Genomic DNA, 22640 nt, shown 5'->3' on the forward strand with positions numbered 1-22640 from the left:
GCACCTCCTTGAGTCAAAAATTTGAAATGACTTTCTAAATTAGCCGTCAGCTTTCAACAAATCGCAAATTAGTTCCAAAATTCGCGAATCTCGCTAACTTTTAGCCACTTCCATTCGATCACCTCCCCTTTGTTTCCAATCGGGGCGATTAATCTTCGTCTGAGGAATCGTCCCGATGACATCGATAAGCGATAATAGATGAGGCGCGCGATTGATACGAGCGGTCGCGGGGCGGGCGGTTCTGAAATGAAAATTTTGCCAATTGCAGAGTGAGCTGCAGGAGGGCACAGCAGCACCAAGTGACGACCTCCGATCTCGCCCTCTCCAACGATGACGAGTGCGACAATCAGGTACTGCGGGCGTATTCTTTACGAACTATCACGCTACGGTGTCCTTATAAATTAAAGATTAAAGCAGAAATCGGGCAAAAATTTGGAAATAAAATAAAGATGACACAAAGAAATAATAGAAATAATTAAGAAGAAACTTTTTAAATTTGAGTGAAATGTTAAATGGATTTTCAGAAGTTAGCATAACTTCGATATTTTCACGCAATTTTATTTAATTATAAATTTAATTTTAATTTTATTTTTATAAAGATAGAAATTATTAAAATTTATAAAAGTTGCGTTATGAAATTGCGATAGGAACACCGTATACATGAAAGGATTTGAAAGGATACGCCTAGAAAGTCGGAAATCGCGATTTTTTTGTCCCCGGTGAAAAGTCATATTCGTAGAAAAAAAAAAAGCTTTCTGGCGATCAAACGATATAAGAGAGAAACATGATTGTTCTTTTTTCCAGGACTATGACGACGAGATCGAGAATGGACGAGGTCGCAGGCACAGCTCTCCGGGCGGGTCGCGAGGTAATCCCCGGGATTACGGCCATCACCTGCATCCAGACAATTTGGTGAGTCCACCAGCACAAACTCGATCATCGAACGTGACACTTTAAAACATCCCCTGTATTTTCCCCAGCTATTAAAAAATTCCGATCGTGCACTGTAAAGAATTTGCTTGTAGTTCAACTCCTTAAGTATATAATTTATTGTATTGTAATATTTGTATTTAAAATAAATACAAATTTTTGCAATAAAAATTTGAATTTAATATGCACAAATTTGAATTTAAAAGAAATTAAAATATAAATTAAAAACACGAGAGATATATTTATTTAAAGCTCTGCACTCTAATCTTTAAGTTTTATTTATTAAAAGTATATTAAGATTATTTAAAATTTGGATATATATTTTATGTACAAATATTATAAATTTACTTCAGATTAGTATCTTTCGTAACTCCATATTTTTAATAATATATTTAAGCGGCTTTTTTGTATATATGTGTTTTAACTTTTAATGATTTATTTGAAATCTATTTGATTGCTATTTTGCTCCTCGAAACGATCGGAATATTTTTAGCGGCTATAGATTTTCATTCCAAGATTTATCGCGCATAATGCAATAGTTTTATCATAAAGTAGCAAGAGAGCCAAAAAAGAAATTAGCTCATTCCCCCTTAACATGTATAGTGTATTCTAGAAGATAGAAGATTTTCTCTTATAAAATTAGATAAGCAATCCACAGCGATAATTTCTCAGGAAGAAAAACTCGAGAATAATCTAATAATTCAAATTGTTGTCCTACTTACGTCCATTTATATTTAATGCCTTATAAATTGACCCGGAAATAGATAATTATATAAACAAAGTAATAATTATATAAACATAGTGTTTACAGAACAGTTGAGTATCGCATGTTGCAGGCAACAAGTAAATCTTATCTAATAATGCTAGATGCACAAAGTGCGTCGTAAACAAACGTTGATGCAAAAAAATTCTGTATAATATAAATATAAGACATCTTACAAATAAATATATAATATAAATATAAAACATAACATCTGACAAATTTTATACACATACATAAGTTATGTAATGCGTTTCAAATTCAAATTTTACTTTAAATATACAACATACATTAGTTAATAAATATAGAAGCTAATTATTATAAAAATAAAAATAAAAAAGATTCTAATAAATAATATACAATAGAAAAATATATACATACAATATAATATACAATATACGTACAAAGAGTAGGTTAATAAAAGCTCAGCGCAAAAAACAGAGCACGAACAAAAATAGAAGAATTTTCATTAAAAAATCCTTCAGAAAAATTTTTTTACTCGCGCTCTGTTTTCTGCTCTGGGCTCTCATTATTAACTCGTTTTTTTCGTGTTGTATATTAACTACTATATTAAATAATTATTTCAATTATTAAGCAATTTTTAAAAATACAATACCTTTTGTTTGCTTCAAGAATTTCAAATTTCGGAAAATATTCATATATGTATTATTTTTTTATATAAATTTTTTTTAGCTCACTCGATTAATTCAATATGTAATTTAATTTCTCTAATTTCTGCCCGTGTGTGAATAGATAAACGAAAATCCGACGGCACACGTGCGAAATCGGATTTCCTCCGAGCGGCCTCATTTAAATTCGCATGCAACGCGCTCGCGCAACGTCCTGCAATACGGCGTTAATTTAAGCGCTTAATTTATGCATGTCGGCTCAAGTACAGTTATTTACGCGCGTACATAATACAAGGTACATTATAATATTTTAAGAATGGATTTTTTGAGCGAAATTAAAGGTAATTTTTTATCAGAAAATATCGAAATAAATACAAGGTTCACTCAAATTAGGCTCTTTAAGGATAATAAATAATAATAATTTATTCCTTTTAAATTGATCTTAATGTTATAAGATTCGTAAAAGATTGCAATTAATTAAATTTTTGCTATTACAAAAGAATTTAAAATTTGTCGATTAATTATAAACTTATTTCTATAGGATCTTCCATATTTTTTTATTTTCATGTCTTGCAATATGTTTTTCATTATTTCGCGATATCTGGTTGTTGAAAAATAGAACCGCTTTCTATATTTTACGCTGACATTCGCGTTCTGATTTTCCACAATCGCTTCTATTATGTATTTTTATTTATAGATTATTTCTTTTAATTTTTTTACAATCTTTGCATTTTGTTATTTAAATTATCTATTTAAATATAATAAAAGTTATAAAGATACTTCATGTTCGTATTTGTTTTGTGTCAACTGATGCAGCTGCAAATTTTCCGCAATAAGTCCCTGAGAGACAATCGCATGATCGCGCCAATATCGACGTAACATCGTTATAGACATAGGTTCAAAGTAGTTGATTAACTCGCCTAATCGTGGTATAAAATGATCATTATATAATAGTAACTCATATGCAACATAATTTGAGTCTGTCACGCAGAATTTATCTGGCGATTATATTCCTTCGCGTCTTATTTCGATGATTTAAATATTTAATTTGATGACTGTTGTTAATTGACTTAATGACAATGAAGATAAAAACGTAAAAATTATCTTTCATAAGGAAAGAGATCATATTGTTTTAAAAAATTTTATACATATAAAAGATTAAAAATCGAAGAAACAAAAATGATAGAAATATCTCACAAAAACTTTAAAGTACTCAAACATCACAACTTCGAAAACCAATATCTGACATCCTATTCGAGGATTTGTCGAATCTCATTTTACTCAATTTTCCTTTCTCCATTTTTAACATTTTCGATCAATCTTTTGAAGCTTAAAAAAATTATTTGAAAACTCTTTAAGAAGTGAAAAAGAAATGTCATGAAAGAGTCGTTATATCTTATAAGGATTGGGATCCATCAGACTTCAGTGTGATGTTACGAAATTTATAACACGCAAAAAGGGATCGCGGAGAGAATTATAGCGAATTTACGATGTATGAAGAGGTTTGATCATTCAGGTAGAAGAATGCGGGATAATCGAAACAGATGCATCGGTACGAAACAAACCAATAAAAGATCAGCTCGGTCAGCCACAGTATTATCAACGTCACTGACGTGAGATAGCTTCAAATAAGATAGCTGTGAAAAGTGCCCACAATCGTTTTGTTCTCCTGTGGAGAATAACATCTTCTACCGACTATTACGTCTTTCGTTGGAAAAAATACGAATTGCCTTCTCGCAGGCAGGTGCGTAAAATAATAAAGAAACCGCGACTCTCTTTACAAGGGGCTATAACTACGTCTGCTTCGCTGAAATTCTCCGACAGAATCGCGATAGTAAGAAAATGCCAATTATTGGAATTTCTTTTTCGAATTTGAAAAAGTTTCCAGCCTATTTTGCAAATATTATTTGTCTCTAGATAATTAATAACATTCGCGAATTATAATAATTGCCAATATTAATGTTGCACATTTGTCAATATTAATTTTAGACAATATATTGATAATAATAATTTTGTTAATTAATTTTAATTTGTGTTAATATGCTTATTGACTAATTAATTTTAATCTGCTCATGATTTTTAATATATATATTGAAAATATTATTTTTAAAACAATAAAAATATTAACATACAAATTTTTATTTTTATACTTGTCATATAATTCCATAACAGTTTGGAAAAGTTTAATTATCACTTCAAATAGCATATCAAACATGTATAATTAAATATCTCTATAGAGAAACTCGATTCGCGTAATACATATATATCTTACAAAAAAATTGCAATTATCTCATCATTATTTTTCTCAGTACGGCTACAGTATCGTGCAGAGAGAGAGAAAAAGTGCAAATACGTTGCACGCGAGAAGTAAAGGCGATATGCAATTGAGATAATCGAGAGAATAGCTTGCAGTACGAGATGGACGATCGTGTTTGAAAAGAATCAGAAACCGATGCCGAGGTCGGCTCGATATAATTAAGATAATAGTGAAGAGTTTCGTAGCCGTATTCGAGGTCGTTATCCCGATTAGATGCCATCTTCGAGAATTTATATTTGCAGATATCTACATATATTTATTTGAACAGTCCATAATAATTGCCAGTCTATAATATAACGAAGATATAATAGAAGATATAAATATATATAGGAAATTTTTTTATATTACTAAAATATATATTATATTCTGCATATATTTATTTTAAGAAGATTTAAAAAATAGATGTATTAATATTTTGTCCAAAACTTTTTTTAAATTTTACTTATACACATTTATCACAATTAATTGCTTCCTAATCAATTATGATAAATATATTTCTTGATATTAAACAATAAAAATATATAAAAAACTATATATATAAAATGTTTTAAGTTTAAATTTAAAAATTTATATCAAAACTATAAAAATATGCAAGTAATATACATATATCTATTTATAAATCATATAGTATCATTAATTATTGTATATTCATATAGATAAAAGAATTTAATAGTTTCAAATAGATTTTTATTATTCTTCATTCTTAAGAAATTTATAAAAATATTTAATATGTTATAAAAGAAATCATTTTTAAACACTGTATAAGAAAACGCATCGTGCACGTCATATCGAAATAGCATTCGATGAAATGCGGCTCTCGAGGAATTTAAAGACTTCAACACGAGAACGAGTAACCGAGCAAAAACCGCCTCAAAGGGTTAATCAACGTACCAGAGAGAAATTATAAATCGTTATCGGAAACTCCGTCAAAAAATCGCATCGCAGAGTTAATCACAGAGCAATGCACAATATACGGAGTGTTCTAGAAGTCTAAATTATTTTTCACCTTGTTTAATTATAAAATAAATTTGGAATAAAATTTTTTTCTTAACGTACCAGATTATTTTATACATAGATATTTTTTAAGTTTTTAATTTTAGATATATCGATGAATAATTAACCTTTAGATTTTCCAGTTTTTAATTTATTAAGTTAATTATAAAAATGTAAAATTACAATTAATTCTTTAAATAGCATTTATAAATTTAAAAAAAGATCACAAAAGAAATATTTCCTTAATTCATAAAAAGATTCGTAGATTACAGAACACCCCGTATATTTCGCAGCCACTCTCGATGCAGTCTGATTGTCTCCTTCCGTTTCTCTCTCCTTCATAATGCACCTGTGCTCATTTTATTGCGAATAAAGAGGGAGGGAAACTAAATGAAGAATTCTCGATAAGCGAGGACGAAGCAAACAGTACTAAAAGAAACTAGAAGCCCTGTTTTACGGTCTCACTATTCGTCTCGATGTTCATCCCTCCCGCCGATCGATATCCTGATAGTCGTTCTACCTGAAAATCCCTCGCAGATTGTTCTCGTAATAGCGACGGATTAAAAGCGAGCCTATTCGCTCGTGCGCGCAATTTGCCGCGCAATTTACCACATAATTTGGATCCAGAAATCCTACCGCAACGAAAAAAAAAGTTATAATTCTAGGATAAAGAAATGCAAAATTAAACGCAACTTTTTGCGATAAAAGAAATAAAAGTCGACACATTTCGAGTTATATCGTTAAAAAAGTACAATTATCTCTTTCCATTCTGTTTACAAATTTTATATTATTGAATTGTATTATTATTTCACGTAATATAATAGCTAAAATAATTATATTTAACGCTAAAAATAATTAGGATATAAGCGTTAAAATTTTCCAATTATGCGACATATATGAATTTTCCAATTATGGGACATATATAAGGTAATTTTCATCACATTATGTGTTGTTTTATAACCAAATTAAATTTTACTCAGATAAACCCAGCTATTAATTAATAAATCACTGTGCTATTTAATAAATTAACAAGTCTGATTTCATACATTTCTATAATACATATAATTTAAACTCAATGCGATAAATAGGCGGGCACTTTGTATAAATTTATTCCACATTAAGAAAATTATCAAGCTTCGTTTCATTCATATTTCAATCATTGCATAATTTTTGTTTACAGAACTTTTCGAAAGTCCTCTTCAGCCATTTAATACAATGCGCATCTCTAATATAACTACATGATTTACGTAGAAATGACGGCTATTCATGAAATGGAACAAGGAAGGGTGGGAAGACAGAAACGTCATCTCATTAGAATCAACTAACTAAGGCCGCTCATTTGCATTAATTAGGTTCCGCTATTAGTTACTCGCCTAAAAGTGGTTTACGTACGGATTACGTAAATCTATGTTTTTCGATTAATAAAGAAGCTCCCATTTATAATAACAATAATTGATTGTAAAAGAGATAGAGGGGAAAAGGAATATTATTTAATCGGATTTAATTTTAACTCAATTATAAAATCAATTAACAATCATAATTTTATGAGCATATTTTTAGCTCATTTTTATTTCATTGCTTTCCCAAAAAATTGGATAGGTTTTTTTCATAAATGTTAATGAAACTGATACATCATTGTGGCAGTACAAAATGTATGATAACATATAACAAGGAATAATATTTTACTGTATAAAAATAAGAAATGATACCAAAAGATTTCCCAATTAAAATATACATAATTAAAATTCTTATCTTAATAATTATTATGTCTAGCGGCGATATTATGTTTTCTTATATATACGTATTAATTATACACTAACTAAAAAGCTACCAAGTGTCTGGCCGAAGTTGACCCCGTCTTCTTCAACATTGCCAAAGCAATTCGCGATTTTACCATCGCGCAATCGGAAACTAGCGATAATTATTTCGTCCTTAAAACGCTATGGCGCTTTTAGGGCTCCGCGATTTCGCTCGCGAACAAAAGTTCATAAAATCTCCTCGTAAATCATGCTCTTGGTGAGGATGCTGCGCCAAATCTCTCGACTAATTACACCTAATGACTGCGATCAATCAGAAACGCGAGGACGTGTTCTTCGAAGTGTGTTGCTGACATACATATGCATATATATCTTCGTGCTGATCTTCGCAGTGATGATTGCCGCGATTCCGACGCTGAACTCACTCTTCCGCATGACCGACGTCAAGATGTGCAAAGCAATAATCTTATATATCTTCTAAATTAATATCTTCATATATAGATATCTTCATAGATATTTGTTCAGCAATGGAACAATCATCGAATGTCGAGTCAATTTCTATTTCTAATTTTCATGCATTTTACTATCTCTTTTATTTTAATCTAAATAAAATTTTTATCGTAAATAAAAAAATTTAGTTGTATATTACAGTTAATACACATATATATATATATATATATATATATATATATATATATATATTTAGTTAATTTTAAGTTTAATTAAGATATATAATTATTAAATTAATTATTTAATAACTAAAATATTTCAACGGTCTAAGATTAGAGAAGAATTATATTAATCTTCTGTCAATTTAGTGCAATTTTCAGTAAAATTTGATTTCTAAATTTATTTTAAAGTAAATTTCATTTTTTTAACAGAATCTAAAATAAATCATTAAAATACATGATTTAAGAAATTTAAATATATACATATTTAAACATTTCTTTATAATAACAAAAGATTCAAATATTAAAATTTGACAGAAAATTCCTCCTTTAAATCCTCCAAAACTTTAAGATACGCTCAACAAAGCGACAGAAAATCCGATGATTATTCGTCATCGAGAGGATTCTCTTCGTAGCAAACAAGTACAAAGGTGGCGAAAAAGGTATACACGAAGTACTCCGCGCTCTCTCTCTCTATCTCTCTTTTTATCTTTCTCTCTTTCTCTTTCTTTCTTTCTCATCGAAACCCCGGAGCGGGATCGGTCAGAGTTTATCCTGGAGCGCCTGGCGCAGCTCCTCGGTAGCCTTGGCCATATCCTGACTCTGCCGATGAGAGTGCATCTCCGAGCGCACCGAGTGTTGCACCGACGAGTTGGACCGCCTCACGGAATTGCCGCTGCCGAACTTGGGCCGCGGAATCCGCACGCGTTGAACGTCACTCAGCCACGACTCCATGGCTTCCTTTTCCTGGGGAAAAAATAATCGCGTTTATCAGCGATTGGGGCGACTGGATGGTCGCCATTAAAAAAATCTGAATTTGTTAGAGTTAAGTTAAGGAGTGGAAGCGAGAATACACTAATGGATTTTGCACATAAAGGATTTCTGTAAATAAATTCCAAGCTACAAGTTGTTTGAACTTCTAATATTTCCGTGAGTCCTTCTTCTGAAGAAAGCAGTGACGTTCGCATTGATTAGCATCGTTAGCAGACCGATTAGAGCTTGTTAGAATAGAGTAAGGAATTGAAAAGAGGACACTTGATTTTGGAAGAAAGTAGTAAGATTTAATCTAATATTTAGTGAAACAATTAGAAGAAAGAATTTAGGTTTGTTATAGTTAGTCTAACAAGTGTTAAAGTGAAATAGAAAAGTCTTTTTCTTTGAAAAGAAAGTATGATGCGCGTTCGTAGCATGATTAATACTAATGAGTTTTGCGAAAAGAAACTTAAAATAAATATTAAAATTGAACTAAGCAAATAAGATGAAGTCAGAAGAGGATATTCTGAGCAGAGATGTAAAAAAATTCAGTATAATTTTTAATTTATGGATTTGAAAATTTATGAATTTGAAGACCTGTGAAATTTTGTAATTTGTAAATTTGTGAATTTTAAAATGTATATATATGCAGCCTCCGTAAACTCTTTGGAATATGTATATTTTTTTATAATTTATAAACTTATGTATATTATAATATAATTATATAATCAATATGTTAAATATGTTTATAAATATGTTATTTTTATCTTAGGATTTTTGTACAAGTTTCTCTAGTTTACATATTTAACATAATTCCAATTTTAATTTAAAATATTAAAAAAAAGAGAAAAGTAGTGATAGAAAAAAATATATTTCCTCTTTATCAACACAATCTTTCTCATAAATCTATTTCAATCTCAACAATCTTGAACGATAAATTTTGCGGGTATGTGCTGGATATAGATATTTGTAACAAGACTTTATGAATGTGTCTATGGAGATTGGAAAGATGTATGAACTTTAAAGTAAGAAGAATAACTAGATTTCTACTGAGATTTCATAATATTGTTCACGTTTGATTGAAAATAAATCGAGAATAGATATCGCGATTCTATAAAAGGATCGCGAATAAAACGACGACTTTTTTCACATATAACAACAAATAACTTTTAATATCCATAAATCTCATAATTTCGAATGAAAAGTTATTATTTTTAATTATTAACATTTATTTCTAAGAATTCCGATATTTCACGTTAAATAGAGAGAGCGCAGAAGTTTTACATCCACACATTCTAAAATTGTGGAATTTATTTTTAAACGATTTCACGCTTCGAGGATTTATATTTCAGGATCACGCGATTAGAATATTTCTCGCAGATATAGGATCTAACAGAACTTACGGCGATTCTCTATTATCGACTACCGTTCGCTGCGTGTATACACGTGCACCTGCGTGTGTGCACACACAGAATTATTATCGGTCCGCCTTCGCTCTGCTTAATGATCTCGCCGCAGTTAGGTTTCATCAAGCGCGACGCGGTTTCCTAATCGAAATGGCGTAATTACACGAAATGCGAACCAGAGCTTCTCGATATTGTGCAACATTTTAGATAACAACTGAACATAGTAAATATATAACAAGTCCAATTGTTTAAATATATTTTATAAAAAAAGAGTCTAAACAATCTTTAACCGTTTCTTTTTCTATATTTTCGATAATTATTAAGTGACATCGAAAATGCAAAATATCTGAGTTAATAAAATTTGTAGAAATAATAAATGTCTCAAATAGTTAAATAATTAATTAAATACTTAAATATCGAAAAAGAACATATAATTTATTTTTTTGAGGAGAAAAAATTTCACTAATTGATGTTTCCAAGAAAATGAGATTCCGACTCTCATCATGTCTACTATTTTTTTGTCAAAGCTAAGACCTGTAAATTCATATTATTTCTTTAATAACAGAAGTTATCTAGATGTGCCAGTTATCTTGTTTCAGTCGACAGGACACATTCACCCAGCACTAAATGATAAATCAAGCGATATGTCGACAAAACTGGATTTGCCCGGTATTCATAGCTTGGTGAATTATCGTCATTATCATCCCACTTTCGAAATCTGCATTATTTAAACGCAGCGTATTTTGCGCACGTATTTTAAGCCACGTTTTTGTTCGAAAAAAAAAAATCACTGCGACAATGCTGAATAATTCGTTCGTATTTTCGAAGGCCGCGTAAAGTCAATAACAAAGGCGGAAACGTGATTTACATCACTGTAAATGTAACGTCAACATAGAATATTAATCGTTTAATTCATATAGAACACTTTTCTGCACGTGAAAAATATATTTTATATATTTCTATTGGAGTTTTCGTTTTATAAGGAAGATATTTATGAAGTGTAAAATGTAGAACGTGAAAAATAGAAAAGGTTACACACACACATGGAATTACACGATAAGAAAGTATTGATAAATGAAAATAACCATATAACACAGTAGTGTTTAAATATTTACAGAGGGAAAGTTAGAAAATGCAAAGAGTTTGAAGTACCTTAAGATTTGTTAGAAATGAGAAAGTGTTCGATTATGAGAGTTTACGATATAAAAATTCAGGTAATATATTTTCTAATAGGTTTACACAAATTTCTGTGTGAACCCAATCTTTCCAAAGATAATTTCAAATGATAAATACCTGCTAACGGATCGCCCCAGATGATTAAGATTTAATCGCGATCCACGAAGATCAGAGTTTTTAAATCACGCTCGTGAAATAGAAGGACGCGAGAAAATCGTGATCGAAACGATCGCGATCGATCGAGAGAAACGTTCGATTCGCTGGTGGCTGCACGACTGATTCAGGAATCGGACATAAAGTGGTGGCTAACGCAGGTTTACGTTTACCTGATCGAGAGAGTGAGTCAGCCCCGGAGAGAGAGCGAGAGGGCGTATGAAAGGAGCCTGAGAGAAAGAGAGAGAGGGGAATAACGAGAACAACAAATAAAAGGAACGGAGAAGGAAGAGAAACCATGACGAGGCGAGCAAGAAAAGGAGGGTCGAATCGAAGATGCGAGAGAGGGGGAAAGCACAGGTAACAACAGGTGAGAGAGAGTCAGGAACGTAGGCGGCAGGACAGCAATAGAAGGCAACACTTCCGGGCCTAAAAATAGAAGAATGCCTCGATTATTAAGAGTTTCATTTTACGCGTTACGATATTTTTCCTGTACAAGTGCAAGAAATGAAAATAGATAATTCTGAAAATGATTTTATATCTGCAAACGTTTGTTTTCGGGCCCAAAAATCGCGATTACATCCCTAAGACCGGCTTCGACACAACGTTGCCAGATTGGCGAACCGCAGGTCGCAAATGCAAGTTACATATACAGTTCTCTTGAAAGATGGTATCCTCTCTTCAGGGCTGCGCTATTGAGAGTCTGATAACAGGGGTATGTCGTAGTGGCCTGCTTCAAAAATAGCAATTATTTAATTGATATTTAATCGATTACGCAATCAATTACACAATTCGAAAAATCGGAAGTCACTGCGCGTGAAAAGGAGAGAAATGTGGTGATAAGAGATGCATGTGCATTGACATGCGAGCAGCTGATGCTATAATGAAGTGGATCGCGTGACACGATGTTTTTTAACGTTTTATACCGGATGTGCCGAGATAACCAATGGTAATTATAAATAATCGGAAAAATTTCTCTTTTCCCTTCTTTATCTCTCTTCTTTCTTCTTTCTTCTTTTTATAATATGCTTTAATCTTAAGAGAATTTTAGCATGAATTATCTTTTAATATTACTAGCTTTTTGAAATAATGTAGGAATTTTAATGTATTGTAATCACAAGGATATAATATTTTTTAGCTGTAATTTCTGCCACAATAGGATTTATGCAAAGTATTAATGTGAGAATTATAATGTATACGAATGCGCTACAAGTTCGTCGAACTCTCTCTCTTTCACGTATTACGTCAGTTCAAACCAGTTCGTAAGTGACACCTACGCATGGAGATCGATATGATCCATGTTCGTTTGCTATAGGTAACAATCGATGAATCGACGAGTTAGGTGTGGCTGATGCACGACTCAAAAATTCTTATCTTTGTTTAAATGGAATTATCAATAATACTCGCTTATCGGTTATATGTTATATATTTTTAGCGCTGCTTTTTCACATTTTCACCTTCAATATATAATTGCATAAAAGTAAAAAATATTATTTTAAAAAATTCTGTAGTCTTGCTTATTTATTTTATCATTATTATGAAAGGTCTTTAAATTTATGGAGAGAGTTATCGATGAGAAATTAAAAAATCTAAGAATAGAAATAAAAAATAATTTATTACAATCAAATCTCAATTCATTAACATGCAAGTTTATTAATATTTTAAAATACATAATGCCTTCTTTTACTAATTATTAATTAGCATGTTAATAAATTAAGGATATTTTTTGCAACAGTTGAACTTTAACGGCCATTTCTTCGATTTAATTGTCACCATTATGATAGTTGAATTGTTTTTTATTTACTATGATTCCTGGGAATACGAGGGGAACAGGAACGACCGGTTGTTCGACTACTCCAATTTTTCCAGAAACGAAACTTCTTCGCCTTTGACTGCTTAACCGCAAAATCTCTTTGAACGACGCGACAATTGACCTACATTTCGTAAAATCGTAAAATATCGGTCTTCCTTCTCGGGTTCCAGTTCGGGGCCCTCCCTACGCTCCATGTTTTATTCTACGTGATCCACGTACATAACGGAACGTCGTCCCGAAACTTTCTCCGGCGGCAGCGGACCCATTAATAACCGACAATGATTATTATTTCCTGCTGTTGCCGTCGCCGGCAGAGGTTACTAGGTGACCACAAATACGTGATTTGAATTTAGAACAACATCCAGGTAAAGCTTTTACGATTGTGATATTAATTTTCAAAGTATTATTAATTTTTGCGTTCCTGCTGCTTTTCTGGATATTTAGCATCGATGTTTTAATCTTGATAAAAACCTTTTAATGAAAATTAAACGAGTATTTAATAAACAATTTTTCATAATTGCAGATTCTCTAAAAAGATTTGATAAGATTTATTTTCATCGCAAAAAAAGACTTGAAAATTGTTAACATTTAAAATATGATCTCTCTGATTTAAAAAATATTTTATGTTTTTAATATATAATTATTTTAATTTAATAATTATTTAAAACAATTTTTGGATTATATAATGTATGGAAAAATTTTAAATAAATGAAAACTAGAATTTTTTGTCAAAAATAATTAAAAAAGACAAAATAATATACAAATATCTTTCCTACGTTTTTTTACAGAAGTCGCCACGTTAATGATTGCATAAAAAATGTCTCGTCTTTCCTATCTTGATATCTTCGTTAGACGTAATAATTGCTTGCGGAAATTACTAGTGTAGCTAACAATAAGACACTATGAAACTTCTTTGTATCATATAACTGGTTTCATACGATCTTGGGTAGTTAGGGAGACGTGCTCCAGTTAAGATGGCAACAATCAGACCCACCTGCTGCACGCCGTTACGCGTCCCCGCGCAAAACGATCATAAACGCGAGTGTGTCGATCATGTAAGTCCCATAATCGCTCCCAAGAGCGAGACCGAAAGAAAGAGACCGTCCAGTTACCGTATAGCGCTTTCTAAGTATCGATTTTCCCACATCATCGTAATTCTTTCAAGAAACTAATAAGCCATGTGCTACACAGAGAAAAATGTACACTGTATTCAAATAAATATTATTTATTTTAAGTATCATAATATATCAAATATTATTTATTTTAAGTATTATATCATAAGTTTGTATATCTGCAAATATATCACAAAGTTCACCACAAGCATTAAATTTCATTGAATATATTCTGAATTTTAGTAAGTGCAGTATTTTAGTCAAGAGTATTAAATTAAAACAAAAATTTGGTTTGCTTAGTAAATTTGATTTTTCTTTGATACAACTTTACAATATTCTTGAAGAGAAAATAAATTCTTCTTTTGAGTACATGATAGTGAGATTTTCTAACACTTGTAATGATATATATTTTAAGACTATTATCAAGAATATATTCTTTGTTAAAAAAAACTATTACTTAAAAAAAAGAAAAATAAACTGAGTAATCGCTTTTCTTGGCAGTAGAATGATATTTTTCTCTGTGTACCAGCTTATTTTATCATAATGCGCGAAGAAATAATTTTTAAAAGTAACTAAAAGCAAACATATCGCTTCAAATGTTGTATAAAAAAATAGCAAGAAAATGAAATCTGCATAAATATATGACAGAACTTGAAAAATATAACTTTATTGTGTGCAAGCAATTACTGTGGCTGCCCGATAAGATGGAAATCTTGCGGAAAGATTGATTTTAGAATAGGAAATTAGTTCAATAGTTAGGTAAAATTAAAGATAATGCAAATAAGAAACATTAAACTAGAAATGTATACAACTTCTTTATAGTTCCTTAATAAACCTGATTATGTTTATTGCTTGTAATTTCGGAGAACAAGAAATATGACATAATCAAGTTATTCAGGAGTTAAAAATACAAAATGGAGCTATCGAAAGAAAAAAAGACGTATCAACCTTACATCTATTTCAATTAAAATGTAATTCTATTACAAATTTAATTAATTAATTAATTAATTAATTAATTAAATTAATTAATTTAAACAATTCCGAAATTTGTGTATAAAATCAATATTATGATGTAAAAATATTTCCATACAAGGGGTTGATACGTCCTGTCTACTAAACCTTCTATCGCACCTTCCTCGAATACTCACCCTCATTCATCTCGATTCGACGTTCGCACCTGCATCGTCCACAATGTTCGCGTGCGCATATAAATTAAGCAGCATGAGGGGTGGACGCGGGTGCTAACATGAAGCATTTCCGGTTGTTGTTACGCGCGAACGTGCGACGCAGGAAAGCGACGGGTGTTGCGAGGGTAGCGACGCCGAGATGATCGGTAACGGGAGACGGGGCGCCGGCGAGCGGGATCGCGATTTGGAGGAGGATGACGAGCTCGAAAGCAGGGAGGAGAGGAGCTCGGAGAGTGGAGGAGGAGGTGGTGGGGGTTTCGGTGGTTGGAGGTCCCACTTGCTTGGTGGGCTAACGCAACGCGTCAAATCCTGGTACTGGGGCGCCAGGCCCCTCGTAAGTTTTCCTATCCAAAAAGACACGATCTCTCTTTCTCTCTCTTTTTTTTTCCTTTGTTCACACACGCACGATTTTATCTCTCGTTTCTGTTTTTCTTCTCTTGTCGTTTCTTTCGTCTCATGCTCTCAGTCGCTCGTCGACACTTTGCACCGTCTTGCGGAAAGATAAGAGGACAAGGTCATTTAGAAAAAGGGAGGAAAATGTATCGGAAGAAAAATCCGACAAGTTTCGATCAAAAATTAAATTTGGAAAAGCTCTTTTCAATTTCTTATTTTAGTAAGTATATTATATGATATATTTTTTATTCTAATTTTATTTAACTTTTTATTTTTTATTTATTTAATATTCAATAGAATAATCGAAATTTGTATTAATTTTGCTTGAATATGGAGTTCTATTTGATAATCTGTTATTTTACATCATTATGAAATTTTATTTGTATTAATCTTTTTAGTCCTAAATTTTTATTTGTGTATTATATATTTTTATTTCAATTTAAATTCCTGATTTTAATTTTAATTTTTAATATTAAATTATAATTTGTAACTTTACTTTAAGATTTACTTTATTTTTGAAAAATTTGCTATTTATTCTCTGTAGGCGTTCTTGAAAGAGCGAAAACATGAATATGACATTATCGATTCGATAATCCAACCTCGATCAAAAAGAAAAGGGTATAATCAGTGCAACCGAGTAGCGATTTTCATGTCGGAGTGAGGAAAGGCGGAGAACTCGTTCCATCCGGATCTCGCCGGAAGTGTCGATAACATCTCAGCGAAAAATTACAATGCGAAGCGAAATCGTAATCGAGTCCATCGCGCAATTGCTTAACGTATTCAATGACATCATAATGGAAAGAGAAATTATTATATATAAATTACTTCCGGATATATTTTATTTTTTTTCATCTATTTTATTATTTAAATAAGAGATATTTTTGTTACTTTATCATTTACGATCTCTAAAATATCAAAGGCTTACTTTTTATCATTTTATTTTTATTGTTATTTACTTGTTCATATAAATATTTGTTTATTAAAAAGAGGGAAGAAATTTTTGCTCCTTAAAAATTATTAATCTAGGATTCGCGTAAGTATCAAATTTTCGAGCGTGCTTGCACAATAAAATTGTGAATTATAACGAAATCTAATTGACAAGACGAAAGAGAAAATAGGACTGCAGAGCGCACAGTAATAAAGTCTCGCAATAAAACTCGTATTATACTGAAACAACGAGGCATCGTAAACTTCCGGCGAGGTCGTGGTTGCATCTGTCGCGTTTGGAATATCCGGGTCGCAAAATGGTATAAGAAAAATAATAATTCACGAGTGACGTAAAAAATTAAAGGGAAAGAAATTCAATTGATTAAGAAATTCAATTGACTGATAATTGAATTATTTCAATTATATGCGATAAATGAAAAACGGTTGGAAAATCATACTTTTCGGAAAGATTTATTCAATTTCTTTCGCGGATAATCGTAATACGACTAAAAGAAGAGTTAAATTATGCAGAATAAATTAACGCTGCGTAAAAGTCAATGTTCGATTCGAGTTATTGAAAACTATTTGCTCACTTAGGCATGAATTCTCTTTCCTAATTAAATTTCTCTTTTTCTCTTTTTTTCTCTCTCTCTTTCATACACATACACACACATATCATACGATCAAGTGTCCTTGTGCTCCTAGAGCTAGCGAGATTAGTCGACATAGCGTTAGGTGTTGTACGTGTTTTTTATCTTAGATGTCTTGCACATGCTACTTTTTACGATTTGTCCTTATATATAAGCACGATCACTATTTTATAATTATACGTATATACAGAGCGTCTCACCTGCCTCATGTCGAATTTTGATCGTAGATTTAGACGAAGTTGAAAGCCTAATTTTCATTTCGTAGAAATTTCAAGAAAACTCCAATTAAAGCGTAAGCTCAACAAATGTAGAAATTAATAAGAATTTAACTGAAAGAAATTATCTCCGTAACAAATGGTAAGAATAATATACAATCCTGTTTCTTCAATTTAAATAAATTTTACGTCCTGTTTATCTTCATAATTTCTGTTCCCTTTTAATAACAGTTTTATTTAAGTGCTTAATTGCCATAAATGGCGAGAAAATGGAAAATTGCGATGCAGAATAATCCCCTCTTACTATGAAATCCTTGTTAAACAAATAGTTATCTTCTCAACTTTATCACAGTATCCGTTGAAATTTGATTGGATGAGACTTTCTATATATACACATATATTATACATACGGGCACGGGGATGTATATGCGCTATATATTCACATAGATGTCTTGGCATGCACAATCACTTTACTCACATGAAAAACAGAGAAGAAATTTCGAAGTGATTTAGTTAGACAGAAATCTTGCAAGATAGTTGTTGTTTTTAACGTCTTAATTGCTTCAGTAATTAATCGATAGAGATGCTGGAAAGATTCTTTAGCAGCCTGTGTATAAAAATAAACAACTTCTGCAATCCATGCGAAAGAACTTGATCTTAAGTTAAAAGGAAAAGATTGTATTAGAGAAAAAAAAACAAAGTCAATTACATCAGGATGTACCCGGTGAGAGGAGTTCCATTTCATTCGGGATTAATCTATCTTAACGGACTTTTCCGGTTAATATGTATAATGTAACGAGATAAAAACTTTTGTAATATAAGTTTTCTTATGTAAATTCGAAAATCAAGGGTGGATGTACCAAATGGAAAGAGAAACTTTCAAATCGGAAAATCGTGCAAAATCATCATGTGGCAAGAACGAGACTCATTGTCTCGATGTGTACACGCGTGCGTGCGTATTTCGCACTGCGCTCGAGCACACTTTCACCATTTTCGCTTTACATTTCTCTCGAGGAAACAAGGCGATCTAATTAACTCGATCTTCGCATCTTTCGGCCGTGAACTCGACAAGTTAGATAACTGTGATAAGAGGTGCTAAAAATTAAATTAATTACTTTTTCGTCAAGTTAATTATTATTAGACTATTAAATAGAATAGTTATATATTATCTATATAATCTGTATATATATTAATTCAGTAGGAATGTGATGTATCCTGTACAATTTTAGTGTAATTAGTATAATCAAAATTTGATATTAGAATAATTAAAATTTAATCAATTTTTTTCATAGAACACATACACTAATTTAATCCAATAGGGAAGAGTCTATCTTTATATAATATTTATTGAATAATTTATTTGAAGATTATCTTATAAAAAAATAAGAAATTAGATTTAAATGATGATGTTATACTTATGTAGTATGATAATTTCTTAATCAAGAATCGATCATTAGAGTTCCAAGCTAATTGCATGAGTGGTAGTTAAAAAAAATTCGAGAAATATATAACTCAAGAGAAGTGATTGGGTCTTTTCTATTACATCTTATAATATGGTTCATTTATATCAATATATAATATTATAAAATATTTATATTATGTCTGTAACTTATTTTAAATATATTTTTTAACAATTATATTACATTTTCCATCATCACATGCATCTTTTATTTTTTTTAATTTAATCTTGCCTCTAGAGCAATTTTGCAGACGCGTGCGACGATGAAATAGAAGAGACCCGATATAATTGTTCTCATAATTAGCGAGAGCGAGAGATTAGTAGCGCAGAATTATAATAGTCGTACTACACAGTTTATTAATTAGCCAGTATAGTATATTGATAAAGTGTCGCGATTGAAAATATCTCTGTTATCGATGTGTCGTTTCTGTTGCGCGCTCAAAGCCGGTCGTACAGAATCGGTGACGATGGATGGCGACAAATATAGAGCGACAATTAGCTGTGTGATAACGACAACACCACCGCCACCACACAACTACCACTCTCTCTATCTCTCCGAGCACCACCAACACCCAACTGCTACCAGTCTGCCATCAGCAAGCATGACTCAATTTTTCGATATATATGTGTGTATATATATATATATTCATACACACACACACACACTTGTGTGATATATATATATACGTACATATATTATATACATATTGATATATATAACCGTACACTCGCGTATGTGTACATCATATGTTTGCGCGTCAGCACATATAATTCCACATATAATACATGCACATAGATGATGTAATGTTGCACGCAAGGAAAAGCGGAACGAAACGATGGAGTCGAATTAAATTAAATAAAAAAAAAAAAAAAAAAGTATAATTGCGTTGCGAAAGAATTTCTGCCATTTTTTTTATCGTCAAACTATATTTTCCCCCATTTCTCTCGATTATTAAATTTCCTCTAACTAAATTTCTTGAATTGAAATTGCGAGAAAACTAAAGGTATATTTCAGACTATTGCTCTTAAAATATCTTCTTTGTTTTTTACTGAAAGTTTACTGTTAAAATTATAGAATAAAAATAGGCATATACTTTCACTACCATGATTAAGATATCACTTTCCATTTCTTCACTACTGTTTTTATTTAATGTCCACAGCACGCTAGATAAGGCATGCGAAATGAGAAAGTATCGAGAGGATAGAATTGGAATGCACCACGAATATGCATCCGTTTCAAATACACTTCTCTCTATCAGCTTCCGATCAGCACTTTCGCATTTTACGTTCGAATTAACGTGTCGCGAAGGAATGTGCTTTAAAATTATACGAGTGTGTTCGAGAATCACGACGTTTCGCGGGCCTCTCTCTCTACAGATATTTATATTTCGTATACCGGAAGCTATGTGAAGACTACCAGAACGTTCTTCCACTGCAGCGTGCACGCGAATATGCCAGCATAAGCCTCTTTAGCTCTTGTGTGCCATCATCGTGCGTGCGCGTGTCCGTATGTATTTATGTACGCGCGTGTATGTATGTATGTATGTGAGCACTGAGATCATTTTTCGGATACGTTGCAGCAGCCATGTGCGATTTATTTTGAACGACACCAATGTCCCTCTATTTATTTAAATAAAATTACGAATCTAAATTATATTAGGCAAATTATTGTAAGATTATTATTAAATAATTTAAAATTTAGATATAATTTAAAGTATCATGATAGCTGCTTGTATTAAAGTTATGTTTCATATAAACTTGAAAAATGTAATAATTTTAGAATTTCAACATTCAAAAAAGGAATTGAACTTTCATATTTATGGAGTTAAAATTTGATGGAAAATTCAGAAATTTGAGAATTCATTTAATTCAAATATAATTCGAGAGGTTAATATAATTCTCCTTTGTACTTAGACATTTGTGTAATCAATTGATTTCCGGTTGCTGACGCGAATCTGACGTAATGACGGAGAGATCCGACGCTCGACTATCGCCGTTCGAATACAAACTATGTCCGTTCCAGGAGCTCGCACACAAGCTCTCGCGAAGCTTCGATATGCAGGAGGCGCAGCTGCTGGAGGAGGGCAGTTCCGGCGGCGGGCCCGCCGGAAGTGGAACTACGGGGGGCCCGCCGCGACGGCATCACAGTGTGCAGCGACTGACCCGCAGCGAGATGTCCGAACGACGGGAAGAAGACGGCGCCCTGGTGGTACCTGATCATCAAGGCAACCTGCGCATCACCGTGAAAAAGACCAAATCGATTCTGGGCATCGCCATTGAAGGCGGCGCCAACACCAAGCACCCACTGCCCCGGATCATCAACATACACGTGAGTTTATTCCGAAAAATTGCCGGTTAAAGTAAAAAAAAATCAAATTACGAGAAATATCTGGAGCTTATAAAATCCTATTAAATATTGGATTAAAGAAAAAGATTCAAATAAAGTTGGGGAATGTGTGTTGAACTGATCGAAGAGAATTAAAACTAAAAAGACTAAACTAGATATACGTATAAAGCTAATAATAATTCTGGGTTCATTATCTCTGTTGTATCTATATGTAAATGAAATACGTTTTTTATTTTTGAATAAATTTAAAGCTTAATTATTTAATTATTTAGTGATATTTAATAATGGAAATTTAAAAGTGATATTCTGCGGAAAATGTTATACATACTACATACTTGAAATTAAAGGAATGCATGCCTTGAGCATCTCATGTAAATAATTATGCGTAGTACGTTAATGATGCTAATTAATATTCCCCTTTTTTAATAAAGTCAATTACGTTAAAATATTATCTCATATATAACGTTCATTATGCTAGGTACATTCGATTTAAATGAAGTTTGGCTTCACCGAAACGCACGATTAATAATTTGCGTCGGGCGAATTTATCGCCAGCTATTTACGACGGCATAAACAATATTATGCCATAAATGTGACTAACGCATCTGTGGTAATTTGTTGCAGGACAATGGAGCAGCTTACGAGGCTGGCGGCCTCGAAGTCGGCCAGCTCATCCTTGAAGTCGATGGTCAGAAAGTTGAAGGTAATGCTAGCAAGACCCTAAAATCTTATATTTTTTATAATCTAATTTTGTTGTAATTATTTTTTTACCATATTCCTAGGATTTTAAATTCTCTAAAATTAAAGTTTCAAACAATATTTCTTTGAACATCAATAGTAATAAAATTTCGCGAAAATTTATCACAAAAGAACTTTTAAAGTAATAAATTCGTTTCTCTCACAACGATAACAATTAGCTAAACAATTACTAATTGTAAGATTGAAGAACTTTTATACCAAGTTTAATTCTAAACAACGATTAATTGTGCTTTATT

The 22640-nt window shown here is 31.8% G+C and overlaps 2 protein-coding genes and 2 long non-coding RNA genes across 12 annotated transcripts in view; 2 read left to right on the plus strand and 2 right to left on the minus strand.

Annotated features, from left to right (window-relative positions):
• LOC145967868 (uncharacterized) overlaps positions 1-22640 on the minus strand; it is a 126524-nt gene that overhangs the window by 64268 nt on the left and 39616 nt on the right. The gene's annotated exons all lie outside the window — the stretch shown is intronic.
• Dysc (whirlin protein dyschronic) overlaps positions 1-22640 on the plus strand; it is a 65467-nt gene that overhangs the window by 37022 nt on the left and 5805 nt on the right. For 4 of the 6 annotated variants that reach the window (XM_083092894.1, XM_083092895.1, XM_083092896.1 and 1 more), the window contains 5 exons: positions 269-350; positions 805-912; positions 15758-15988; positions 21322-21627; positions 22270-22348. In XM_083092894.1, the coding sequence (XP_082949020.1) occupies positions 269-350; positions 805-912; positions 15758-15988; positions 21322-21627; positions 22270-22348 (806 nt within the window). The remainder of the gene's footprint in view (positions 1-268; positions 351-804; positions 913-15757; positions 15989-21321; positions 21628-22269; positions 22349-22640) is intronic. The other 2 variants (XM_083092898.1, XM_083092899.1) reach the window with 2 other exon arrangements.
• Positions 7167-11687, minus strand: LOC145967867 (uncharacterized). The gene is made up of 2 exons (XM_083092917.1): positions 11507-11687; positions 7167-8801 (listed from the first exon to the last, which is right to left on the minus strand). Exon 2 carries the CDS (start codon positions 8787-8789, stop codon positions 8598-8600), a length of 192 nt encoding a protein of 63 aa, XP_082949043.1. The 5' UTR covers positions 8790-8801; positions 11507-11687; the 3' UTR covers positions 7167-8597.
• On the plus strand, positions 9682-14029 carry LOC145967870 (uncharacterized). The gene is made up of 3 exons (XR_014437587.1): positions 9682-12491; positions 12681-13720; positions 13879-14029. It is a non-coding gene; the product is annotated as an uncharacterized LOC145967870 (long non-coding RNA).

This window comes from Camponotus vicinus, unplaced genomic scaffold (assembly GCF_025532165.1).
Source record: "Camponotus vicinus isolate PSW18456_S1 unplaced genomic scaffold, iyCamVici1.0 SCAF_3, whole genome shotgun sequence".
NCBI classification, from domain to species: Eukaryota; Metazoa; Arthropoda; class Insecta; order Hymenoptera; family Formicidae; genus Camponotus; species Camponotus vicinus.

Excerpts from the sequence above, each read along its gene's own strand:
- LOC145967867 (XM_083092917.1), bottom strand. The coding sequence starts at position 8,789 with ATGGAGTCGTGGCTGAGTGACGTTCAACGCGTGCGGATTCCGCGGCCC.